At 37.8% G+C, this 23,357-nt stretch overlaps 1 protein-coding gene across 1 annotated transcript in view; it reads right to left on the reverse strand.

Moving 5' to 3' along the window:
- Positions 1-13,409, reverse strand: part of ARHGAP23 (Rho GTPase activating protein 23) — a 1,842,805-nt gene extending 1,829,396 nt beyond the window's left edge. Inside the window, exon 1 of the mRNA XM_044055365.1 lies at positions 13,267-13,409. Coding sequence (XP_043911300.1) covers positions 13,267-13,275 — 9 coding nt within the window. The 5' untranslated portion in view covers positions 13,276-13,409. The remainder of the gene's footprint in view (positions 1-13,266) is intronic.
- Positions 13,410-23,357: the final 9,948 nt, after the last annotated feature.

The raw sequence follows: 23,357 nt of genomic DNA on the forward strand, positions 1-23,357 counted from the left end.
TGAATTGACACTGTAGGGGTAACATTTGACATACATTTTTATCTGTCAAAAGAATATCCCAATGTTTATTAATAAGCTGAGAAAACTGTCTAGAATTAGCACCAAAAGTACTAATAATCATCTTGGGAACATATTTTATACTTCAACAAAGTCGATCTAACCACACTCTGTGCAAAACATTGGGCCTGATGTATAACAGTATCCTTATATCCCCTATCACGGACTGTCAGTCAACTCCTGATTATTTTTATGCAGATGTTCTTTTAAGCGTAAGGAATTGGAACTTGGGAATATTATCAACAATATGCGATGGGAGGCAACTGTTTATCACCAATAAACTATTATATTGAGAAGCCTTCATATTCAAAGTCCCATCAGGTTGTTTACTAATAACCACATCAAGAAAGGAAATTTGTTGAACATCAAAGGAAATAGAAAATAATAGACCCCATTTATTTTCATTTAAATACTGAACAAATTATTTTAAATATACAATGTCAGATTTCCATATCAGTCGACAGTCATCCAAATAACTCCTCCATAAATCCATTTCTGGCAAAAAATATTATGTGTTACATCATATATCAATTGTTCCTCTATGAACCCCATAAACAGGTCAGCATCAGTGGGGGCAAAATATGCCCCCATAGCCGTCCCTTTAAGTTGGAGATAGCAATCCCCATTAAAATAAAATACATTTTTTGTCAAAACTTGTTCTGTTAAACATAGCAAAAAGGTGTTAAACGCAGGTTCATAAATACACATATGATTTAGCCAAAAATCAATAGCTTGTAAACCTGCCTAATAGGGTATATTTGTGTATAAAGCCCTGATATCCACAACACACATATACCAAGAGGAATCCTATTGTGTATCTTCCAATACATTCAAAAATTCAGTGGTAGCTTGTATTCTAGCATGAACACCTACCAATAAAGGCTTAAGGTACTTAGTTATAAAAGCAGATAATGGTTCTGTTAAATAACCATGACCTGACACAATTGGTCTACCTGGAGGGTTTATAAGATGTTTATGAAATTTAGGAAGCATATAAAACTGTTGTGGCTGAGGATCGACAACCGTCAAATGATGCACTATATTCCAAGTAATAATACCCTCTTCAAAAGCTAATGACAAAAAAGAATCTATCTCCTTTTAAAATGTAAAGTATGGTCTAATACCATCTTTTGATAAAACTGTGCATCTGATAGTTGATTAATAGCCTCTTGTACATATGTTTCCCAATCCCATAGGACTACTGCACCCCCCCTTATCAGCATTATTTATAACCACATTGTGGTTATTTTTTAAGGATAACTAAAACCAACTATATATTAAAACAAACTTCAAAAACAAAAAAAAATGATGATACACGTTTATTGTTAGCGCTTTCGTTACTATAATCAGTAAACTTCTTCAGACAGCAACCATTCATTCACACAAGTTTAAATAGCGTATGTAGCCATGACATCACTTCCTGAAATTTTTAAAGCTGCATTCAACATAAAATACACTTGTCAATGCAAATGTTATGACTGCATCTAAAAAATAAAATAAAAAAGTCACTATTAAGTGTGATTATGTGCTTATGACTGCAAAAAACAGTGAGAATACACAAAATCGAAATACTAGTGATGAACAAATGAGAAGTAATGGTCAAACAACTGCTGGAAATGGTAGTGATAACACAGTAATTCCACTGTTAACTGAGTGGTTAAGCATTCCTGTTATGTTGAATAGTAATAATGGGACTCTGCTCCCATAAACTGGTTCAGAAAACAACAGAACTGGGCAAGATTGACCAAAAACTTTTTAAACCTGGGAAACTACAACTTGAAATTGCATACTTCAAGGAATATATTCATAAAAGACATATACTAAAAGGTCTTAGGCAATGGAGATTTCCTACAGGCTTAGTGAGGGATTTTATCTTTCCATGTGGAATTACTGCAACTATTCGATACACAGGGCTGTGAGTTCCTCGAGTTGCTTATCAAACAGTATGAGGGACAGATTGTAATGCTGATAAATGATTTGACAGCATTAGAAAATGACATTAAAACGGACGAGAATTTCCCTAGGTATAAGTATGAATTTTCCTGGATTTTTACCAGCATTGACAGCACTTTGGTGAAATTAAGGGAAATTAAAATGAAAAAATTATCTAGAGACCTATGTGACTATGATAATGGGAAGGCTTATCCACCCTCCTGGAATCCCAGAATGTATACAGCAGTGAAAACATGCACCTGGGGGACCAACATGGCAGATCGAGCTCTGAGGCAGATATAAACGAGGAGTTGGAAGATACCCAAGTGCAGGGTGGAGCACAAGCATTGGTGAGATGTAGCGACCGTCTTAGAGACCAGCAGAGGAATGTTAACCAACCCAGTGACCAGGGTTTTCAGAGGGAAAGGAAGAATGGGTGCATTTATATCACATTTTCGAAAGATGAAAACAGCAAACGCTATTTCATCGAACCTAAAATATCTAAACCACATAATATCGAACATTTAGAACAGCAAAGTTTTTCCTTGGGAAAAAATTTGCTATTCCGAAACACATACACACAACACAAGCACACCTAAAAAACATCAATACACACACATACACTTATAATCCTACAACTAACCCTACACTAAACTATACATACACTACTATCTATCCACTTACCTTAACCCAAACCCTAACCCTAAAGTCCGTCACTATCGCACACTCACCTACCCCGCACCCTAACCATAACTTGCTTAACCTGCCCCTAAACCTAACTCACCTAACCCACGCCCTAACCCTAACTCACCTAACCCACGCCCTAACCCTAACTCACCTAACCTGCACCCTAATCCTAACAACCACACAATCGCACACTTACCTGAACCCAACCCGTAAATCTCCACCACAGTGCTGAAAATAGCACAGCCACAGAATTGGCCAACTGAATTCTTTCCCTAGGAAAGAATTCGGTGCTCTGCAGCTTCGCTATTTTTAGCGTTCAATTAAAACGGGTCGATATTAGAACATTCGAAGTTTTAAAACTTTGATGTTCTGTTATAGACCCAAATTGACAAGCACAACATCAAGGAGGTACTACAACCAGATGATTTCAGAAGAAACAGAATTGGAGACAGCGTTAGTTGTGGCTATACAACAAGATGATGAAAGGAACAAATCCCCAGAGAGAATAGTACCTAAGATCTTGATGAATTCCACTGGGGATTTTAAGATTAATAGCTATTCTTCTTTTGATGTCCCAAGTGAATTGATTGATCTCTTAACTAAAGGATTATCATTTGTACCCACTGTATGGGCGGATTTGCCTAGGACTTTTCTGGACTTACGGATATTCTTGCATAAGTTAAATTTTGACTGTTTTGTTGGGCAACAGTGGTTATACTAACCAAGACTGTAGAGTGAGTAGTATTTTTAATCCGCCATTAGAGACTACCCTAAGCCTTTTTGAAAAAATATGTGAGATGGACATTAGGACAGCCTTAAATAAGCCGAGTTACCCCTGACCAGTTCGAATATCACAGATAGTGATAGAGAAGCCTTAGAATTCTTGAAATTACAGGGCGTAAGAGTAATGAAACCAGATAAAGGGGGTGGGTTGATTTTTACAGATGATGATGACTACAAGAATAGAGTAAAAAAAATACTGGAAACTGAAGCTTATAATGGTGCATCTGAGAATGAAGTAAATATAGCTTACCAGAGAGTCAAAACAATAATAAATGATTTACTTCTGGAAGCTACTATTGATATTGATACATTTAATTATTTAAATATGACAGCACCTAGGTATCTGGTTATGTTTGGAGCACCTAAAATACATAAAGATCTAGGTAACCCACCCCTCTGATCCATTGTGGATATTAGGAGGTCATTGACTTATGCCTGTGCTAAGCTTGTAGACTCCAAACCTAAGAAATATCTTAATGGGGAATCACAGATATGTGATATAGTCATGGAAATTTTGGAAGCTATTAATAATTTAGAATTTGTTGAAACGTACAATTTCCTTAGTATTGACATATGTGATTTATACACAGTCATACCCCAGGAATTGAGTATCTCTTGGACTAGAGAATTTTTATTTAAGAAAGGGGTAGAGTCTGAAGAAATTAATTTGATCAATTGTTTGCTGGAAATTATTCTCTCCAACAACTTTATTTTGTTTGACAATTCTTTCTACCTTCAGAAAACGGGTGTCACAATGGGGTCACCATGTGGAGGCAGTTTTGCCAACTGTGTTATGGCTCATTGGAGCAGGAACTACTTTTCTCAAACCACATGTTTAAAGAAAAAGTCCATTGGTACACACGATACCTGTATGACATTTTTGTCATCATTAAAGGTGATGAGAGGGTGGCAAATGAACTTGTCAGTGAAATCACTTCATTAACAAACTTTTTATGCTTTACATCTTCATTCAACACATCCTCCATCCCTTATCTTGATGTGAGACTAGCTAAGGATAACATCAGTTGTAGATATATTGCCAACATCTATAGAAAGCCAATATATTTGAGCAGCTTCCTACATTACAGCAGCAGGTCTATGTTAAATCATCGAACACTTAAAAAGTGAACAAAAATTTATTGAACCCATGTAAGTGAAAGCATACAATCTTAAATGCTTAGAACAGTGATTTTTTTCCAAGGGAAAAAAAAAATCGCCATTCCACAAAACAAAACAAAAGAAAAAAATGTTGCCCCCCCCACACCCCATCTACTTAAATATACCAACTCCGAGATCGCACTACAGTCACGAAAACGGCAAAGTAACGGAAGCGACTAAGCGATTTCTTTCCTAGGGAAAGAATTCACTTATATGCCATTTAGCTATTTTGCCTTTTCTTGCTTTCAAGTTTGATCAAGAAGTATTCGAAAGAATGCGTCTTCGATCATTTAATAGGAACCCTTACAGCAGCTCCCACCCCAATCACCAAAATAGGTCTGTGATAAAGGGGAAAATAGTTAGAGATTCTAGAATGGTGACTTTGGATGATGATTATTATCAGGAATGTGAACTTTTACGACAGATGTTTATTAAGAGGGCATATCCAACAAAGTTGGTGGATGATGTCATTAAGGAAGTCGCCATAAAAAGGGAAGCAAGTCACTTTGCAGTAATATTAAATCGGGGCACTGTTGCTGTTAGGTGCCAAACATCAAGTGAGTCAATACAGGATGCCACTACAGGACATAATATGTCCAACACTAGCTACAATTTGAGCTTCATTACCCCATTTTCGAATGATGCCAGGACACTCGGGAATATTTTGATTAAAAATTGGGCTTTAATAAATGAAAATACTGGAATTAATCAGAAAATGGGCAACATACCTAGAATTATTTTCAAACATGGCTTGAATCTGAAAAACCTACTAAAGTCTAGAAGGAAATCTTACATACCATGTAGGGGTATGAAAAAATGTGGGCACTGCCACTGTTGTAAATATATAGAAGTTACTACAAAATTTAAAATAGGTGGCAAGATTTTTAACATCAGTGGGAAATATACATGTTAAACAAAAGGTGTGGTATATTTGGCTCAATGCCAATTATGCCCAAGTTTCTCTATAGGAAAAACGGAATGTTGTGTAAAATAATGTATCTATGAACATCAGTACAATATAGCTAAAGCCAATCATACTAATGCCCTGGCTAGATATGTCATGGAGTACCCTGATCATGAATGGTATATGGTTATTAATCAAGTGCAACAAGGCATTACGGGGGAGCTTGGCCATTAAGGTTAGAGGAGAGAGAATTATTGTGGCAACTAATATTAAATGCCCAAGCTTCGCAGGGTCTAAATGAAAATAACTGTGTTATGTGTGTTTGCATATTTATATTTTTATAATCACACTTAATAGTGATTTTTTTATTTTATTTTTTAGATGCAGTCATAACATTTGCATTGACAAGTGCATTTTATGTGGAATGCAGCTTTAAGAATTTCAGGAAGTGATGTCATGGTTACATATGCTATTTAAACTTGTGTGAATGAATGGTTGATGCCTGAAGAAGTTTACGGATTGTAGTAGACGAAAGCGGTAACAATAAACATGTTTGTTGGCACTATCATCATCTCTTTTATTTTTTAAGGATGCTAATGCCTGATATTGTTCAGGGGTCAAATTTCTCCTTGAAACCAACTTATAATCAAAATTGAAATGCAATTCTTTTAAAACCTTTTGTTGAAAAACAGACACATATTTATCCATTGGTGGGTGAAAGGTAGATGGTCTAAATGTAAACTGTGTTTTATTCGGAGCATTATTATTCTGAAAATATAACATTAAATTCAATTTCCTACAAAAAAATAAAAGATCATTAACAAAAATGTTTTCAGTCACCATATGTGTTGGAACAAACCCCCAGTCCCTTGTTCAGCACTTTCCTTTCACATGCAGTTAACACAATAGAAGATACATTGTGTATAATGGAAGAGACCTGTGTCCAGTGGACTATCCTGGTTAACAAATGTAAAATAAATAAATAATACATAAATGTGGGCGCCACTAAGCGAATTAACGCATCTAATGTCATTAGCCCTCCTGGAATGTTTCAGCCCAGATCTTTTGGTACCAAAGGGTTCCTCTTTTTGGCTGCTGGCAACTCATTAGAAACTTTCACATCAGTCTCTGTAGCTGAAGAAGAATCATTCATAGAAGAACCAGTCCCTGTCCACGTTTTCTTCTTTAAAATAGATTGGGGCCTCTTTTTCTGATTTTTATTTCCCGCATCTTGAGAATAACCTTCTTTATCAGTACTAAATTTGACTGATTTATGGATATTGATGGCTCTCCCATTAACATAATCAGTACTGTCTCTTTTAAATTTTTTGATTTTACATGTTTGTAATTCACTTTCATAAATGTGAAGCACAGATGAAAAATCTCTAAAGCACTTGTACTCAGCCTGTTCCTCAAAATTCTTAGCTTGTTCAACATAATGCATAACTTCAACCAAACTCTTAGAGACCTGTCTTTCATAATATGCCATAAGCACCGTTACAAACATCATGGACGCCACTTGGTGCTTGGGCCATTCCTTAATCAAACATTCATAAGTCTGTTGTACCACTGGTTGTATAAACACTTGCAGTACTCATGGACAATACCCCTTTAAATAGTAGGCTTTCAAGAGTTTCAAATGCTAAACACAAGCACAAAGCTTTTTTACTACATTACATAGTCGTTCAAATGCTTTCTCACAAGGTAAAACATTATCAGAGACAGTACCCGAATAATTTGCATTAGTGGAGCCCAAATGCTCAAACACACGCAAATCATCCTTATCGGACACCAACCCTGAAATAAGAGCTGGTAAATCCATAGTACGCCCCATATCCATCTTTAGAACTGCCACAGGATATCTGGAACACCAAACTGCTCCCGCGAATTTACAAACTTACAGATAAATCCAAAAAAAACAGACTCTTGAAGCAATAAAACAGAGAAGTGCTACAACCGGGAGAGTCGTTAGTTCCAACTGCCAACAGCGTACTCAGTCCCAAGCAAACACACAGCAGCAGTACACAAGTATAGCAACAGTGCAGGGCCAGAATAAAACCAAAAGTCAAAAAACACAAATGGCCAGCACAAATGAGGTGAACCACCAATAACTATTTATTATAACATATATATTTATTATATAAGTAGAAAAAAAAATGCTCCAGAATATTACAAACCATTTTCGGCAAAAAAAAATATCATGTAAGCATAGATATATATGCAAGCCTTCCCTGCTGCCCTGTTCTATAATGTCTATTGTTGTTTTTGTTTATTTGTATGCCTCCCAACAGACACACATTACACAAATATACACACACACACATGCACATGTATATACACACACACATATATATTATATATATATATATATATATATATATATATATATATGTGTGTGTGTGTGTGTAAATTGGAACACTTATGTATATATGTATGTTTTAATGTTGTAATGTTACCACGCAATGCTCACAGGCCTTGGGACCCATTGTGGAAAAAAGTTCTACATTTAAACAAGAGCAACAACAGTTTAATACAGGAAAGTGTGAGGTAAATACATAATGATGTTGCGCATAAATAAAACATTTAAAAAAAAGTAAATAAACAAATAAATACAAAATAAGAAGTCAGAGGCTATGCACTAACAATTTAGGTTGAATAATCTATAATATGCATTGCAATAGCTTAGAAACATCTGTGCGGTAACGCAAGTTCTGCTGACAGGTATTTAATAAGCAATGTCACAGAGAAAGAGCAGTGTATACATTACTGGATAAGGTTATTAGTGAAATAGACAGTAGAAGAACATATTTTTATTTGTTTTATTTATTTGTTTAATGCAGTTATGTATTTTATTGCCTGCTGACTTGACGGAATGTTTATTTCCTTTTTTACCTTTTTTTTTTTTTTTCAGTTTTGGTAAATAAATATTGCATGTGCAAGTTGAACATCTGGAGGGAGGGTTATGCACGAAGGTTTTTTTTTAATGGTGGGTGACCTTTCACTACAAAACTGTTTGAAACTTTTGTTGTGATTTGTATTGCTTTTGAGGTAGTTTTATATTCTGTTGGGCCATGTTCCGAGACTGACCCAAACAATTTATAAAGGGAGTCTCTTTAGGAATTGGTACTTCTTGATTGTTCTGTGAGTTATTCCTCAATGATCTAAGAAGTCTAGAAGTTCAATGAACTGATGACTGGAGAATAGTTTAGGGTGTAGTGGTTTCAAACTGTGTTTTAACAGAAAGTAGCTGAGTTTATGTTTAATTGATGTCCAACACAGAGACCTAATGAGGTCATAGTAATGTTATATTATTATATTATATATATATTTATATATATATATATATATATATATATATATATATATATATATATATATATATATATAGAGAGAGAGAGAGAGCGAGAGAGAGAGACACACACACACATATTTACTTATATATTTTATTTATATAGATATTGCCATCTGTATTTTATATATATATATATATATATATATATATATTTTTTTTTTGTCCTGTTTGATTCTCAGCTAGAGCGTCTTCTGTATGGAGAAATGCGTGAATGGGCGTACCTTCGTTGAAGGTTGTGCATCAGAGCTGGCAACTCGGCATGTAAAAATCTACTGCCAATCATTAGCGGACCGGAGTTCCGCTGTGGCGACCCCTAACCGGGAAAAGCCGAAAAACACAACAGCAACCCACATATGCACACATATGCATAACATGAACATATGTACAATACAACTACCTATATGTATGATTACAGACAGTTATGTACATATCTACGGTACAACAAATCCCTGACACAAAGACAATGACTTCTATACTCTTTAAGCAGCAATAGCTATTATCATACTTGTGCAAAATAAGAAGGAATGAGGAACTTCTTAGCAAACGGTACCTGAAACTCATGGGGGCTCTTCGTGTGTCTGTGCATATTGATTTAGACACTGCTGAGATTAGCGAATGACAAAACCTACTGCATACAGAAGAAGGACTACATGTGTGTATTGTACAACTTGAGAATGAAACCATAACTGTTTACAAAACTGTTTTCTGTAAAACACCCACACATACAAAAGGGTCATCACCAGTCACTACTAGCGTAATCCCAGAAAAGCAACACGTGGAGCTGTTTGTTCTTCACTTAACAATAGTCAGTATTAACTTCATGTGGCAATCCAGTATCAGCTCTTCAGTACATTTTAACTAACCGCGCTAGAACTAGTGAGTATAGTAACAGAGATAAATGAGCTGGAAGTGGGTTGTTTAAAAAATGGTAGGAGCAAATTAAATAGAAAAACTGGGAATTGTTGGAACAGTACATGCAGAATAATGTTTTGGAGGAGGAATGAGGTTTAATGGAAGGCAGGAATTGAATGAGTTGTGTAATGTTTGATTGACAATGACTGGACAGATTATAAGTGATGTACAATGTTTGCAGCTGAATATATGTGAGTATGGTTTCTATTTGTTTATATAAATCTATGATTGCCTATGTCACCAGTGATAATTTATGTGCGGTTTATAAGTTTCATTAAAAGTATTTATATTTTCGAATTGTCCGTTCTCGCACTCCTTTTGTTGTTTTTGATTATATGTGACAATTCAAACAGATGTTTCTTTTTTAAAAAAAATGTTCAGTGCATTTGTAGGAAAGGATGAAATCTCACCTTGTTCTGTTGAATTCCAACATAACTGAAATTATAGAAATCTCCGGAAAATAAAATTACGTACTGGAAAGGAATAGAAGAACATCTTTTACGAAGCTCCCTAATTTTACTTACACATCTTTACTCCTTCACTCTCGTAAAGATAAATATAATATTTTAAAACGAGGTCAGGCAAGAAGCTTCCCTTTTTGCATTTTTCATCTGGGTCTCACTCTGCATACATTTCTAATTGCCTGTATGTTTCACTGAGTCTGTCCACCTCACAAGGGGTGGGAAACGGGCTTTCTGTCATAACAGCCTCCTTGTACTGCAGAGGTCCCTGGGGTCATGAAGACAAAAATACTTGCCTCAAGACACCCGGTACCATCTGCACAAGAATGTATAGCATGCTACAGACAGAGAGGCTTTGGTTTCAGTTACTGTGTTCTTGTGCAATTGCCTTAGGAATGGTGGGTGGTGGTATATTTGGGGGGCATTAGTTTTTCTGGTAATCTTTCATAACACAAGTCCAAAGGGAGGTACTGCATATGGACCAAAACATTAACTCTTAAAAATGTTACATTCAGTCTTTCCTCATGAGCTCATCACAGATGGCAGAACTTTCTTTTTCACTTCAGATATGTATATTGCTTCTTGGTATTTTCTGTGGTAGGTTGGGTTACCATACGTGAACAGAGAATTCCAGGAAATGATCTTATGAATCCAGTTTGGCTGTGTTAACTCTGAATCCTATAAAATGCCAGTGGTTATCAGAAACATACATGTTTATGCATGCAATGTAAATATTTGCTGTTGTATGCAGTTACCTCTGTATAAATCTCTTTCCTAACTTGTCCTCACACCCAGGTAAACCCTAAGCCATTCATGCAACTGTGCTTTATTACAGTCACTGCTAGACCACTGCATTTTGTTGCTTTCTGTAAGATTCTGGCTATTTTTTTTCCTAACAAATGCAAACATTTTGTAGCAATTATATAAATCAGGGATCATAAGATTGTGAATGGACATTCGTCCTGAGAAAGTGTTGCCTGCCATAGTCTTGCTTCACATTACTTCTGAAAAAGTATATACTTGGCTTTCTTTGGTAACATTAGAATAGGAAACATGCAATTCTGAAATACTCGGCTTAAACTTTTCTGATCTGAGCACTTGTCATTCAGAAAAAAATATGTTTCCCTTCTGATAATGTGGTGGGTGGGAGAGAGCTAAGACTTCTATGTGGGGTATGTCGTAGGATGGTAAAGATGCCTTTATGGAAGAAGAAAAATGGTCTGGAACAGAAAAATTCAGCATGAAGAATGTTCCAGAAGTGTTGTGATCACAGGTAGAAAAAGACGTTAAGAATGAAAGCAGCCAGTCTGTTATAATATAATTCTTAAGTGATTAAAAAAAGTATCTGAAAAGAGGAAGGGTGGAGTCTGGCTTCGGCATATAGGTCCTCTAAATAGATGAATGATATTTATTTATTTTAGAATATGTCTGTGTGTTTTGTGTGTTTGTATCTGTGTGTGTTATTTTGAATATATTTATCATGATGTCTATGTAAGCATATATGTTTTCACTGTTACATGTATGTGCTTCATTATATTTATTTTTATATTCAATCAGTATGATGCATATGTACATATCATAGACTATGCTAGATTTATGTGCATGTACTATGTTTTTGTGTGCTTGTGTTTGCCTGCATGTGTGTGTGTGTGTGTGTGTGTGTGTGTGTGTGCGCGCTTGTGTGTGCATGCATTTTATTACAGTGTGTATTATGAGTTATAACTGGTTATATACATGCATGCATTTTATTACAGTGTCTATTATCAGTTATGACTGGATATATATATACATATATATATATATATATATATATATATATATATATATATATATATATATATGTATATATATATATATATATATGTATATATATATATATATATATATATATTACAGTCACAGTATTATGTCCATGTGTTATGACTGCAATAACATATACTGCACACACACACACACACACACACACACACACACACACACACACACACACGTATGTATATATATATATATATATATATATATATATATATATATTTGTGTGTGCATGTGTGTGTAATTGTATATTTGCATGTGACATACTACAGCATATTTAAATGTGCCTGTCATAATATTTTTAATTATGTATATATATATATATATATATATATATATATAGGTACAAATGCTTACATTGGCATATGTCTGTAAAGATGTTTCAGCAGCTCACTTTATGCATATCAGGAAATTATTTTTCTAAACACTTCAACCTTGCAATTAAACTCACAAGCCTCTAGAATAAAGTACAGGCTTCAACCACAAATGAGGAACTATGACTTAAGTGACAGAACAGCATTCCTGTCTTTTTTCTCTGATAACATATTCCCTGCTATGCAGTCTAAAACTGAAGCTGTATATCCCCTATCCATTCAATTATTCCTGGTAGCCTGTGTTTTACATTGGGGTGTTTCTGTGCTGATTTCATAGAGCCAATAGTTACAAACCCTTCAGAGACAGGCAAGGCCCCTGTTCTCTGTGCATTATCTCCATTCATTTGCAAGACACGTTACACTGAAGGGGATAGACACGTCTACACACACACACACACACACACACACACACACACACACACACACACACACACACACACACACACACACACACACAGACACACACACACACACACACACACACACACACACACACACACACACACACACACACACACACACACACACACACATCACACGTGGTAAATTTACATTTTACAAACAGATAAGTACATGCATATATGTTCCTTTTTTTAACCCAGATATAAGAAGTGCATACACAGCACTCTAAGACCTTATTCCATATCAGGTCCTTACAGCTTTATAAAAACATTTCACAAGTAGTGCAGCTGTGCCTTTAAGAGATGCCATACATTGTGCTTAGCATACTTGGGGAAAGGTTACACCCATACTCAGTGAAGGAAAGCAAGCCATCCTGACTGAAAAAACAACTGCTCTTCAGACAGCTTGCAAATGGACAGCTCTGCCTCCTACCTGTGCCATGCTGTACCGGACCACCGTTACATTTCCATGCCTGGATGGTGGCAGAAGCCGTAGTGTAGAACCCCAGCCATATATTCCATTTATAAAGTGCTAGCCCATATCCATCAGAACCGTGCAGTTCAACAGCTGCATCTTTTCCCACAGCCTGGGTGAATCACAAGGTAGGCGGCGGCTAGCTTGCTGCCTGTGAACTAGTCTCCTCCCCCTCCCATTCCCTCCTGCAATTTGCCTGTCAGGTCATGTGAAGCGTCCCCATTATTTTTATTCTGTTTACATGACAGCTGCTTACATGACAGTCTGGACTTGCTTCAAATCATTGTCAATGTCTGCCTTACTCTATTTACAGTTTCTTGGTCTTTATACATTTATCTGTATCAAAATATGTTCCTTCAGACATAAATCTGCATGTTCACACGTTACATAAATATAGCAACAACAACAATAATATTAATATATGCACACAGTCTCAGACTCACACACCATGCTGTTGCCTACTAATTCTAGTTTTAATCACACTTATTTGTTTTATGTATTCATGTATCTGTCTTTACCTGTCTTCATACAGCACAGTTTTGCCACTTCCACCCTGCTACCGAACTTTTTTTTTTTTTTTGTTATCTTTTTAATCTTAACGTTGGCTTTAATGCTTTGTGTTGATGTATTCTGATAGTAATATCTCAACACTGTTTTTGGCTATGCCTCTGGCTGGGCTCAGAACTGGGACATCTGTCTCATGGGGGGCTTTAAAAAAATGCAAAGACAGATATAAAGACAGATGGGAACACACACACACACGCACACACACACACTCGCACTGAAACACATATTATTGGAGGAAATTTAATTGGTTATATGAATGTATTATTTTTTGTCAGAGGTATTTTAAATCAGTCAGTTATGATACTTGTTTCAGATACTACTGTCAATTCACCCACCACTTCTTCCATGCATTTCTGTCAGAAACTAGTCACTTCTTTTAATTCTTTTGGGGAAAAATGAAAATAAAATAGCATGAAAACTGACAGCATGGTGCTTATGAGCATGACACAGAAAAATTGTACTAGCACATCTGGCAAATATTTATGATATTTGCCTCAGAATTTTGCTGTCTGCCTCATAACGTTTTCATTTTGTGAAATAACTGCAAGAATTGTACTAAGGAATAACAGTAGTTTTAGAGTGTTTATACATCAGTGACTGTTTCTGCATAAATAGTCTTACTCTATTAATGTTCTAAATAATTAGTGCCAATATTTAGAAATGTCACTGCTATCAGGTTTTTCTCCCTCATTATGTTTTACTTTGGCCCTGATATCTGAAATCAGGGACTGAAAGCTAAGCAGCCAACTGTTAACTCTATTTTCAGATACCCTCAACAGTCTTTTTTGATTTAACAAGAAGATGCAGAAAACAGTTATATTTTATTTATTAATTTTGTTTTTTTTTTCACTCAGATAAATGTGAATAACTGTAAAAATTAGAATGGGATAGCTAAAAAAAGTGTTTTACCAAAATCATAGATTGAAAGTAAGAAATGTTTGTGTTACATATGTTTGAATTTGTTTAAAGACTAAATGTGGCAGAACTGTGAAGATAATGGGGGTATTCTGAAAGATCTGCATCATGACAGCACTACCTTAAATATCATGGATGTTTTAGTTTCAAACAGTTCAAAGCGGCCTAGCTATGTATTAGAACAACATAATTCTGCCATTCCTGGAAAAGGGCTGTGCAGTGAATTACCACAGCTGTCTTACTACCAGCAGTCATGCACTGAACCATAGCGAAGTGGCTGCATTATAGGTGGTCATGTGATATATGTTACAGGGACAGCGAGGTGCTGTGCCCGAGGCTGTATGTTCGTAAGTTCATAAATAAATACTAGACTAGCAGCTCCTGTGCACAATTTTAAGCCTGGCTAATTTCCCCTTCCAAAGGTTAGACTTAAACCCTGTGCCATGTGAATATGAGGTAAAGACCTTAACCATTATACTAACACTCAACTCCAAGAAACTTAAGTTCCACTGAAGTGTGAACTCAGATAACTGGCTTCAGAGTCCATCCCATAATCTTAACTACTATACCACGGAACCACTATATGCTCTCACACCTACAACAAAGTGGGTCTATATTAGTTCAGCGAACAGCAATTTTGGTTCACTTACATCGAACATGCCATTTGTTGAACTATTCATACTGAGATCATGGTACAGTGAGGCTTAGGAAATTTTCCTTTTCCCCACTATAGTGCGATCTTGGAGTTGGTATATATAATTAGCGGGGGTGTGGGAGGTACAGCCCCCCACCAGCACAGGCAGGTGGATCTAAGGGCTTTGCAATAACTGTGCACGAGTTTAGTGTAGTGTGCCCATCGGTTTACCTTTACAACCACGATTTTCAGAAGGGCGAACAGGACATATCCGAAAGGCAGTTTGCAAAGTTTGCAAACCCGGAACGGAAAAAGGTTTGAATGTGCAATGAGCGAATGCACAGTGAGATTCGCTCATTGCACATTCAACATTCAGGGGCAGATTGCAGTATAGTGGGGATCGGGAAATGGTTCCTTTCCCCACTGTAGTGCGATCTCAGAGTTAGAATAATAAAGTAGGGGGGTGTGGGGGGTGCAGTGCCCCACATGAGAGGTGCATGGAGGCTTTCCCCCTTGCTTTGCACTTTCATGATAAAAAAAACAGTGAATCTGCTGTTCGATTTGCTGTTTTTCGAACATGTAGGTTTGTCGACATTGTTAGTTTCATGGTTTTGAGTCGCTCATATGAGCACTCACCCTTCTGCAAATCGCAGTTTTAAAGGTAAAGCGTGCCCATCACCTCCTAGCCTGGGGCCAGACAACTGTGAGCATGGTAGCACTTACTATGAGTGATAGCTCAACGCATTATGACTGGTATTCAGAGATGATCGCTGTAAAAGTTACCTTATTATCATTATCACTGCACTGCGAGGCCCATTGTAGAGCGATAAAAGTCACAATATCATGGGACACTGCATGATAAGCAAACCAAGAGCAGGCATTCTGTGAATACGTTTACTCAGCGATACAGGCATATGGAAAGAACACTAGACATCTGCATTGCAGGGAGCACATATAGGTGCGTGGAAGCAACATTAGCAGATATTAAATTGCAGCGTGCAAGACGTAACATAACACTAGGGCATGACAAGTTACTGTCTAGTTGTACTGGGAGGTTAATCTAAACAGGGAACAAGGCACAAAGGCATGACAGGTTGCTGTGAATGAAACTGTAGGAAGGGTTTAACCCTGACAGGAAAGGAGCATATGGGCATAACACATTAATGTCCGGCTGTTGGGGGCACAGTGTAACACATGCACACAGATTGCAAAACAAGCTAGAGCAGACATGATGCCTCCTTTATGTAGATCACTTCAGTTGCTATCATTTCCATTCATGTTTTTAGTGGGGACAACAGATTAAATGGAGGTAGAGAGAAAGTGCTGTGACACAGAGACATGCACAGCCACATATACACTGATGCGCATGTATAACTCAAAGGTGCACAGATCTTGTCATCTGCCCAGGAGACTGGCAATGGCTGGAAAAGGTCACCACACAGTAGAAAAAGGTGTTACTGTAGGCCTTGTCCTTGCTAAGTGCAGGTCATCAGTGCAGTCGAAAGTCATATTAGGACACTAATAAAAGTGCATCACAATGTTATCAACATAGTACTGTATGCCAAGACCAAGTACAGTACATCACTAGGGACAGGTCCACCAATACAGAAGCAACTTACAGAGGTGAAAGAGATCCTGGTAACCCTGTCTTGGATAAGTGAGAGAGCCCTCATACTTAGTGGTAGTTTGGATGTGGGAGCTACTCTGGTGAGGGCTACCCAAGTGTATGTAAGAGGATGTGCTAGGTAAGCCCTTTCACATCCCTGTATATATGCGCATATACCTGCACATGTGAATGGGTTATTCAGCAGAAAGCATATACATATCTTTTCTCCAGATACTTCTGTGCTGTGCCTGCAACACCCTGTATCACAAGGTATGTGCCAGTATGCTTTCACATAATTGCCACTTACCAGCATGCGTGCCATTACAGGAGGATGAAGCATATGTTCCAGCACTGCCACAAATATGGTATCTTTATACTTTCATATGTTCCACTGGCGGAGGTACCAGCACAACCGGCTCGCACATGCCTGATATCAATGGGTCACCTGTAGTTGACGAAGATGACATTATGCTCATGGCTCAGTCTGATGACATAGCATCACTGTCAGGTATGCTAACAATAGAGGATAAGCACACAGTGGGCAAGCTGAACCTCTAGCATCACCTGTGTTTAGAGCTGGACGTTCTCTTCATGTTAGAAACTTCTTGGACTCAGAAAGGTCACCACATCAGATGGCACCCATGAGCTGCACTGTCTTGGAGGCACTTATGTACCACAAGAGACAGATGTGTAGGTGTCTGTCACTGCCATGACTGCAGATCACTCCCTGACCTGCGTATCAGACTTGGCATTAATCAGAAGATGTCCAGGTCATTGACTCAGGACCAGACAGCTCCTATGCACTCCATGGCTGAGATGGTTGGCTTGTGTGTTTGAGGGCTGGCCAACACTACATGAAGAATGATATGGCATATAAATACAAAGAGGACACTGGCCTACTGTGGGCAGTCATGGTCCACTTGGCTTCCATTGTCATATCCATAAAATACTGGCAAATGCCCATTATGGGTGTCCACAGTGGACTTTTCAAGTATTGTAGACAGGTAAAATAGTATGCCTGTAATAGAATGGGTCAGTGGGGTGGGACCATATCTTTCCTTGATAGAGCAGTTTATTATGATGTACACAAGCTACACTAGAGCATCTGTAGCTATTTTGATGTTTTCAGATGGTAAGTTGTCTGGGACAAGGGTGGTGGCTTTCAAAGTTTGAAGTCATTTTCTGATAGTGAAAATTGGGATGAGTTGAAGTCTGAGTGCTTGAGAATGAGCTGTGGGGTCTGAAGATATTATACTAGTTGTTAAAGACTGTGGGTTTAAGAGAGGGGCAATAGAATTTACAAAGTGTGAGTTAAATTGGTTAGCAGTGGAGTCTCTAGGTGCCTCTGTTTTAGTGCTAGGTGGCTTTTCATGGGCTGTTTAGTTTCCTTTGTTGTTCAGGGAGCTGGGTTTGATGTACTTCTTTTGGTCCTTATGAGTGCAGCTTCAGTTAATATCGTTAGAAATGTTGCATTAAATACTGTTGCTGCATCATCCAAGTTTGCGTTCAGCGCTTTCCAGTTTATTAATTCTAAGTTTGTAATGAAAGTGTCGGTTGAAGGTGGACAGATTGCGAGCAATGTTATTGTGATTTTGTTTATGTTATGAATGTACAGCAGGTTACTAAGGGTGTCAGAAATAGCACTTACATTGTTTATTTTATCTGGTTTATCTGCAAGTATCCAATCTAAGGTGGAATTCCTATAAGTGGATTTGTTGTGTCTAGTAATAGTAGAGATGACTTATGTAAACCCATATTAGTTTATGGCATTTGTAGATTTTTCATTATCTATGGTTTGCCAATCAATATTCATGTCTTCTAATGTTATGATTTTTTGAAAGATATAGGTTGATGTGTAGGACAGGAATTCTTTGGCAGTGTTTATGTTATTACCAGGATGTATGTAGACATCTGTTATGTGTAGGTTCTTGTGGGTTTTGATTTGGAGAGTGGATATAAATGTTTCAACATTATGGCATGGGAGAGAGTTTAGTTGGCATAGGGAAACACTTGTTTTTTTTTTTGCTGATGTTGACTATCCTGCCTTCTTTTTATGAGTCCTGTCTTGCCTTAGAATCTTGTATCCAGGTGATAAGATTTCATTATCCTTAATATCTTGTGTGGGCCAGGATTCAGTGATGACCAACATGTCTGGATTGTAATATGCCTCCAAGCATCTAATTCTGGCAATTCATTACGAATTCTCCGGACGTTGCTTGAATACAGGCAAAGACCAGAGAGATGTTTTAGAGGGGGTTGTGAGCAGGGTTACTTTAGAGTTTAGTGGAATTCCTGTGTTTAGAATAGTTATTTAGGCCTGGATTAGGGAGGATATTGCTTGATTTTAATAGCTAGTTTGTTGATGGAGAAGTTGCAGTAGAGGTACTTATTCTTAAAAAGGTCGATATTTGATGTGTTGTAAAGGGAGGGTGCTATAGTGAAAACATGGTGGGTGTTATCAGGGAGTGAGGGAGAAGTATGGTACCTAATGAGATGGCTGTTGGATAGGGGGTGTTGGAAGGATGGATGTTGAGCTAAGTATATGAGAGAAGACGTAGGAGTGAGAGAACAGAGGAGTGTTATAAGTGAGTAGTAAGGGCGGAGAGTTAGAGTTATGTGTAGCTAATGAGTAATAGATTAGAAACAGAAGGAGATGTGTGGTTAATCTGTTGTCTAGAGTGACAAATAGAATAAAAGGGAGAAAGGAGTATAAATCAGTAGTGGTACTTCTTTTCTGTGTTATTTGTGGACACCTGATATACTCATCCACATGCTGCAGCAACTGAAGTAGGATTTGTAAATCCAATGCCTATGAAACTCTTAACGTGCTCCCTGCCAGACACTGAAAAGACTCTTTAGCAAGAATGGTTAATGCTAGACAAATCTTTGTGTCCTTTGGGATAGGCAACCCCCTTGATTCCATATGCGGGCAGTCATGTCTACTAACTCCCATATGGTATCTCTCTCTCTCTCTCTCTCTGTCCAGATACTAGTGGTCAGGAATGTCCTGGTTAGAGAGGTGATGTTATGCCAGCCAGTGCCTGACCCGTGTGCAATATGAGGGGTGACAATGCACACCATTGTTGGTACTGGCCCTGAATCTGACCACTGACATGTGCTACTGCTGATGTTATAGCACCAATGATGGTCCTATACACCAGAAAATCCCGCTTTTGAGAATCGCAGAGTGCCATGGCACTTCGCACTAAATTTTATACGTCTCTGAATCGGTTGTCCATGTTTGGGTTCATTATGTGCATATGCACTGTTGTCATTAACATTTTGCACTATTTTTTCTGCAGAACAGTCATGATTCCTGTGTTTCCAAATCACCACCACCTCCCTGCTGGTCACGATGCTATTTCAGGTAGCAATGTGCAGTAATTGTTTCTGATTAAATTAACTCTTGGTGATATTCAGAAACAATTACCACACATTCTTACCAGACACAACTTGAGTGAGCAGCATCATACATCTAAATGGGAGGTGGCGATTCAGAAACACAAGAACTACAATGCTCTGCAGAAGACATAGTGCAACATTGTAATGTCAGCCAGTATATAAGCAAATGATGAAATATGGATAGACAGATATGCTTTCATTATAAAGACCAAAGAAAGATTTGCACAGCCAGTTCTTTTATTTATATGACATTGTGCTGTACTTTTCATCAAGAAATCATAGAAAACTCTCCAGTGCACATAATGCAGTGCTTCAGTTCATGGTATAGGTTATAACCAGAACTCATGCTACACTGCCCTTAAAAAACTAGAATGCCCTGCTTGAAAGAAGGTTAAGATACATGCAGCTGTCTCCAGCTCACAGAGGTTTCTAAAAGGAAATGTGTCCCTGTTCAGACAGATGTTTATCTGATACTCGCTTTCCAGGGAATTAAGATACACTGATAAGGATCTGTTAGTTCTCCTCTGGGCACTACTACCAACTGAAAATATGGCTTAGAACAGGAGCATTCTCCACCTTGCTCAAATGATTCATGCAAACTTCAGCTGTTAGAACTGTGCCTCATTTATGAAAGCATGCTTATGTATTTTATTTATAAATTATCTTACCCCTACTGTGGCATTGCATGACAAGAACCTTCCCTATTGAAAATATATGTAGAAATAAGAAATGTGGTTTCTGTCCTTGCCTTACCTATAGGTTACACAAAAATGATGTCTTCACCTAAGCTGACAGAGCATACCTTCCTCATCATGTGATCTCTGTATGTTTTAACTAGTTGCCATACCTGTGACTTTATATGAACATACATGTAATGCTTATTATTTTTATTTGTTTAACACTTGTTTACTGGGAAAGTCTGACTTAGAACGAAGCCAATTTTCAGCGGAGGCCCAGGGAGAAACACTCCAGATGCATGTCTTTGAAATGTGGGAGGAAACCTGAGCACCTGTCGGAAACCTACACAAACACAGGGAGGACATGCAAACTCCATGCAGAAGGAACCCCTCCAGAGAATCGAACTGGGGAACCTTTTGCTGTGAGGTGACAATGCTACCACTGAACCAGTGCACCATGGTGCAGTGTTATATGCTTGTATTTTATATAAGACATACCTGTAAACACTAAGGCTTCTGTCTTACTGTGTTGAGGGAACGACCACCAATGTAAGTTGCTTTGTCACACTTAAAGCCCTGTCCGATACACCACCTTACTGTATAACCACACTTGTACATACATACACACAGACCCATATACATGTACACACACACACACACACACACACACACACACACACACACACACACACACACACACACACACACACACAAATATACACATATACACACATACACACACAAATATACGTGTATATATACACACACACACATACACAAATACACATGTACACACACACACACACACACACACACACACACACACACACACACACACACACACCTATACACATACAGATATACACGTATACATACATACATGTACACACATACAAATATACATGTATACACACATACACACACAAAAATACACGTATTTGTGTGTGTGTGCATGTGTGTGTGTGGGCAGTCATCACTAAATGCAATCTTTGGTACTGACTAGTACCTCTACGGTATTAAATAGGGTTGAAATGGCTAGGCTTAAAATGACCTCCGGGTCAATAGCCTAGTAATCTCCTATGATGTTATGACACACACACACACACACACACACACACACACACACACACACACACACACAGACGTATATATATAATATATATATATATATATATATACACACACACACACTCGCGCGCGCATGCATGCACACACACACACACACACACACACACACACACACACACACACAAATATACACTTATACACATACACACACACGCACAAATATACATGTATATACACACACACACACACACCCACAAATATACATGTATATACACACACGCACGCATGCATGCACACACACACACACACATACACACACACACACACACACACACACACACACACACACACACACACACACACACACACACTCACAGACACACAAATATACACGCATATATACACATGCACACACAAGCTTGCACATGCAGTCACACAAAAACACCTGCACATATACTATAGCTTGAGCTGTAAATTAACAGAGACAGTTAGACCATAGATAATTAATTTACTTGGGCAGTAAGATTAAGATTAAAAGAATGCTCTTGTGTTACTGATAAGTGTTTTAGCTGCATTTATACCACCTGAAAGTACTGACTGATTTTACTTCAAGAGGACTACTACAATAGGTAGAACACTTTGGTACATCCTAATGTACACTCCCATGGCTCTTGAATATCCTGCTCCCACATTCAGGTAGTGCAATCCAACTTAGTTGTGTACATGCTGTCACTGTTTTGTGGCACAGGCATTTGTCCTCTAACCCTGAGTTTTTTCTAGCCATTCACACACTTTAAATATCTTGTTAACGTGTGTATTATAGTGTGGCCTGTTTATTCACTAAATAGCACATACCTTTCGTGTCCAGCAGCAAATTAGTCGCTTCTAAGTCAGGACTGCTACAGAGACTGCCATTTCTGCAGGAGACTAGCTACTGTTCCGTGACTCACTGAAATTGATTCAGTAACCTAAAGCAGGAGCCAGTCTTGTGTTCAAAACACTAGTGATCAACTCAAGTACGAGCAGACAGTTGTGTGCAAGTGACAACTTTGTTCACTAAAGATCAAGGACAGGTTGCACTGTCCTGCAAACTTCTCTTATGAATGAAATGGTGCGACCACGGAGTTGGTGTATATAAGTAGTGGGGGTGGGAGGGGGAGGTATGGGAGTGTCATGCCCA

This window comes from Protopterus annectens, chromosome 13.part0, assembly GCF_019279795.1.
Source record: "Protopterus annectens isolate FY-2018-M chromosome 13.part0, PAN1.0, whole genome shotgun sequence".
NCBI lineage: Eukaryota > Metazoa > Chordata > Ceratodontiformes > Protopteridae > Protopterus > Protopterus annectens.